Source organism: Syngnathus typhle, linkage group LG12 (genome assembly GCF_033458585.1).
Source record: "Syngnathus typhle isolate RoL2023-S1 ecotype Sweden linkage group LG12, RoL_Styp_1.0, whole genome shotgun sequence".
Lineage (NCBI taxonomy): Eukaryota > Metazoa > Chordata > Actinopteri > Syngnathiformes > Syngnathidae > Syngnathus > Syngnathus typhle.
Genome location: NC_083749.1, coordinates 13,478,856 through 13,484,011, shown reverse-complemented (window position 1 = coordinate 13,484,011; position 5,156 = coordinate 13,478,856). Strand labels below are relative to the sequence as shown.

Genomic DNA, 5,156 nt, shown 5'->3' with positions numbered 1-5,156 from the left:
TTTCAAAATAAAAGACCACCAATTTTGATTATGTAACTTTTCAAAATTGAAAACATTTGCACATTTATAATAGCCTCAGCAGTGCATTTCAAAATAATTGGTTCACATGACCTGGAAGTTATTGAACTAAAACCCTAATATTTACAGAAACAAATGCATAACATATAAGACGCATTGGAATGTAATTCTTCTTATCGTGTCTACAAGGCAGTTAGTTACAAGGCTTGGCTAGATGTGGTTCAGCCACAGATGAGTTCTGTCCCTTCTCATTAAACTCTGCTAAGTTCGACGCTGTGCAGGGATGTTCCAGCAGGGGGCATATGAGGAGGTCTTGCATGGTCTGCGGTTCAGTGCCACAGTCACACTCAGCGTTCCGATCATTCAGATGTCCCCATTTGGCGAGAGTGACTTTTGCACGTCCAACACCAGATCTTAGTCTGTTTAGGCATTTCCATTTTTGCTCCTCTTATGTTATTTGTTTATTTATTATTTATTCATCACTCTTATTTGTTCATTGTTTTTATGTTTTGTGTTGTGTACTTGTATGTATATTGTGTACGATGTCTTGTCATCGTGGGATAGTGGGAACGTAATTTCAATTTCTTTGTGTCTTGACATGTGAAGAAATTGACAATAAAGAAGACTTTGACTTTGAAGAGAGGATGTCTTTCATCCTACAATTTTCGGGGTCAATAGGTCACATAACCTTAATGCTATTGAGCTATAATGCTAATATTGACGATGTGGATATAGAGTCAAAAAGTCTCAAAACTAATATGGTCACTTCATTTATTAAAGTACATAAATGTTCACATACACAATCTGTTTGGTTTGCAAATATTGAGACTCATGCACATGAATGTGTTCTGCACTTTTGTTCTGAGATAATCATTAAACACTAGTGTAACAGTGTTCAGTGGCTTGCATGAGAGATTTGTAAACATTCGTAAACTGACAAGAACAATCTACAGAAGGGGGGAATGTTTCTATACAAATACATTGGGCAGCAAGAAACAGTAGCATGTTGAGAGAGAACAAAACCTTACAAGGGATCATCATCAGTGAGTTCATAATCAGGAGAGGAGAAAACATGGACCATCTCGAAACTAACAAATAAAGTTATTGTAATCACTAGGGGTGTAACGATTCATCGATACACATCAATTAATCTATATAATGCTCGACGATTTATTGGCATCGATGCTAAAGGTAAACATCGATTTATATCGCCGTGTTTGACCTCGGACATTAGACGCGACTTTATTTTGAAATCCAGTTCATTGTTGCTTGCTTCCTCTTTCCGGGAGCAGTGAGCACGTGTTGTGTTGTGAGCAGAGCACGCACGTGAAAGGGGAGTCGACAACTAGTACCCGGCTCCTGGGCTGGTGCTATGGCTAGTGTCCAAAAAGACGAGGAAATTTGCTCCCCTTTAGGCTTCAAGTCATTCGTTTGGAAGCACTTTGGATTCCAAAGAAAAGATGGCTCAACGGAGAAGACACGTGCAGTGCGGTGATCAAATATTCAGGGAGCACAAATCTCGCCGCACATTTAAAGAAAAAAAACACGACATCAAAGTTCAGTGTTAAAATAAGCACTTTGTATACTACAATACTCTTGTAATTTCCTAAATAGAGTTTGCAGTACCTTGTTGATTTTGCGTATGAATTGTTATAAATCAGGATATTGTTCTATATTTTATATTAAAAAAAAAAATCGATCGAAGAGCACTATATCGCGATATATCGTGAATGAATCGCAGCAGGCTTTAAGATATCGGCAAATATCGTATCGTAGTTCTGTGTATCGATATTATATCGTATCGTGACAAAACCCGCGATTTACACCCCTAGACTGCACTACTTCCTGCGCCACCTAGACACCCCAGGAACGTATGTCAGGATCCTGTTTGTGGATCGCTCCCGATATCCTCTACCAGAAGCTTATCCAGCTCGCGGTACCTGCCTCCACCTGCCAGTGGATCACCAGCTTTCTGACAAACAGGAGACACCAGGTGAGCCTGAGGACCATCACGTCCGACACCCGGACCACCAGCACTGGCGCCCCCCAGGGGTGTGTACTCTCCCCACTGCTCATCTCTGTCTACACAACGATTCCTCTTCAGGAGACCCTTCTGTCAAGCTCGTGGAGTATGCGGACGACACCAATCTCATCGGACTGATCCGGGACGGTGATGAGACTGCATACAGACAGGAGGTGGAGCGGCTGGTCCACTGGTGCAGCTAAAACCACCTGGAGCTGAACTTGCTCAAGACTGTGGAGATGACAGTGGACTTCAGAAGAGACCCTTCGCCACTTCCACCCCTCACCATCCTCAGTAATGCTATTCCCACCACAAACGCCTTCAAATTCTTGGGATCCACAATCTCCCAGGACCTGAAATGGACCGGCCACATAGACTCTGTCTGGAAAAAGGCCTACCAGAGGTTGTACTTTCTGAGACAGCTCAGGAAGTTCAACCTGCCACAGGAGCTGCTGAAGACCTTCTACACTGCCATCATCCAGTCTATCCTCTGCACCGCCATCACTATCTGGTTTGGATCGGCCACCAAACAAGACAAGCGCAGACTGTAACGGACAATCAGGACTGCGAAAAAGATAATTGGGACCAACCTCCCATCTATCCAAGACTTGTACCTGTCCAGGACCAGGAAACATGCAAGTAACATCTCTACAAAGCCTTCTCACCCAGGTCACAGTCTGTTCGCACTACTCTCCTCCGGACAGCGTTACAGAGCGCTGTACGTCAAAATCAGACACAGACACAGCTTCTTCCCCCAGGCTGTCGCTCTAATGAGCTCACACCACTCATAGAGTCTCAGAGACATCACTGGGCAATAACATCCTGCTCTTGCCACTTAAATGTTGTTAGTCACCTGAATGTTGTTAGTCACTTAAATGTTGGACAGAGGCTGAGAACAACCGGAATCAAATTTCTTGTTTGGCATGCAAAAACTTGACCAATAAAGCTGATTCTGACTCTGTCCCAGCCCCCAGGCCAGCGCCTCCCGATGCCACAACTGAGGATGGGAATTGTCTGTTGGGCCACCTGATGACAGTGCTTGGGAGACGTGTTCATCAGATGACTCGGACTTGTCGGACTGGTATTGACGCGCGTCAGAGTAACCCACCCGGGTCGGGTTGTTTTTGGGACGTCAAGAGCCGTCCCTTGGGGGGGTATTCTGTCACGTCCCTTTGTCACCTGACTTCCAGCAACGTCCCCAATCAAGCCAATCACCAGTACCTGCCACTGCTTGTTAGGTCAGCTCTATTTCAACCCTGTGAATCGGTTCGTCTCCTTGCCCTGCCCATCACGCCACTGCTCACTGTGCTCTGGCCACTGTGCCCTGCCCGAACAATTCCCATTGCCAACTTTGCCCATGTTCCGACTCGCCTTTCTCGCTGCCTGTCCTGACTATACTCGCCTGTCCTTGACCACGCTCTCATCGCCTCGACCACCTGCCTGCCTGCCTCCGACGCCACGCTGCGCTCTTCTGCTCAGCCACACCAGCAAGACCGGCAGTCCAGCGTTCCACTTCCCCTTTCCCTTTTTTAATAAAGATTCGTGCTGTATTTGGTCACCCCGTCTCCAATCGTGACACAAGTGTACATACTGTAAATATGAACTATTTTATTATCATAAAAAATGATAAGGTACAATACTGTAAATATGTTTTTAGAACTCTTATTATAAAAACTTCTTTATAACAAGGTACAAGTGTACGTACTGCAATTGTATGGGCACTCCCTGCCTTCTGCTGGCGTGCGGGCAACTTGTGTGCTATAATTCCTCAATTTAGAATTTCAATTTTTTTAATTTTGGATTGTTTTTTTTTAAAATTCCACAATGTACTGAAGCCGTGATAAATGAACCGCAATGTAGCGAGAGATTAATATATTCTCTTCTTTAAAATGCCATATACATTATTGTTATTGCCAAAAATGATGCATAGCTAAATACCTGTTTATAACTTATTCATTTCTATTGCTCTAATGCAGTGCTTCTCAAATAGTGGGGCGCGCCCCCCTTGGGGGGCGCGGTGCTATTCCAGGGGGGGCGCGTGTGACCCTGGGGAACAGGCTTTTTTTTTGGCAGTACTAGAATAAAGTGTAATTGCGCGTTTACTACAGCAGGGGGCAGTGGCGCTCTCATTGTTACTTCTGTCACGTTTGCGACAGTGCAACATTTTACGACTTACAAGACAAGTTAGGATAGTCACGGTGGGGAGGGGGGGCGCGAATAGTTTTCTTCTTGCTGGGAGGGGCGTAACAGAAAATAATTGAGAAGCACTGCTCTAATGTGACACTTATTACTTGTCAGAGAATTCTTTCAGATACTATAGTTTGATTTTTCCATCCACAATATCCTCATATAGAGATACATTGAGGAGAAGATAATCCTTCTGAGTGATATCTAAGAAATACATGTGATCCTTTGTGATTTTTGGGTTAAATCCTTCCTGGACCAGCTTTACCTTCTGCTGCTTAAAAGTCTCAGTGACATCCAAAGAGGGCTGAAAACACAAATTGAGCAGGTAAAGATTTGTAAAAATACAAACTTCGGTTGACAAGATGACATACAGTACCTGTATTCTGAGAAACCATGGCCAAGCATATGCAGGTAGAGTTTCAACCAAGTGGTAGTAGAGTTTTGGACCATGCAACTTGTGCTCATGTTTTAATACAATGGCAGCCATGCCAGCTCGACCTTCATATCCTGCGATGAATATCACAATCACAACACAAGCAAACATGTTTCACTAGTTATGCAAGAAGGAAATGGAAAGCTAACACTAAGGATTTGATTTAAGCATATATAGGTAGACTTTAATTCCAGTTAGGTCAACAATGCAATAATAATAATAATAATAGGTCCACCTGTGTGGCATTTGCATGTTCTACCTGTGCCTGCGTGGGTTTTCTCTGGGTACTAAGAGCTACTAAGTTCGTGTTATATACTTGGTCGTCCTGCCCTCGTTCCTGACAAACTGTTTCTCGGGTGTAGGTCAGGAGTTGGATACTCCAGTCTTAGAGAGCTGCTGTCCTGCCTGGTTTACAAGTTTCCCTCCTTACCACAATTGATTCAAATGATTAGGGTTATTATCAAGCTTCTGCAGGTCTTATTGATAAGTGTCATT

The 5,156-nt window shown here is 43.8% G+C and overlaps 1 protein-coding gene across 7 annotated transcripts in view; it reads right to left on the bottom strand.

The window, feature by feature from the left end:
• Window positions 1-772: 772 nt before the first annotated feature.
• Window positions 773-5,156, bottom strand: part of LOC133163397 (long-chain fatty acid transport protein 3) — a 50,131-nt gene continuing 45,747 nt past the window's right edge. For 4 of the 7 annotated variants that reach the window (XM_061293245.1, XM_061293246.1, XM_061293250.1 and 1 more), the window contains 2 exons: window positions 4,605-4,735; window positions 773-4,532 (listed from right to left, as the gene is read on the bottom strand). In XM_061293245.1, coding sequence (XP_061149229.1) covers window positions 4,356-4,532; window positions 4,605-4,735 — 308 coding nt within the window. In that variant the 3' untranslated portion in view covers window positions 773-4,355. Of the gene's footprint in view, window positions 4,533-4,604; window positions 4,736-5,156 lie in introns of those variants that run through there. The other 3 variants (XR_009716381.1, XR_009716380.1, XR_009716379.1) reach the window with 2 other exon arrangements.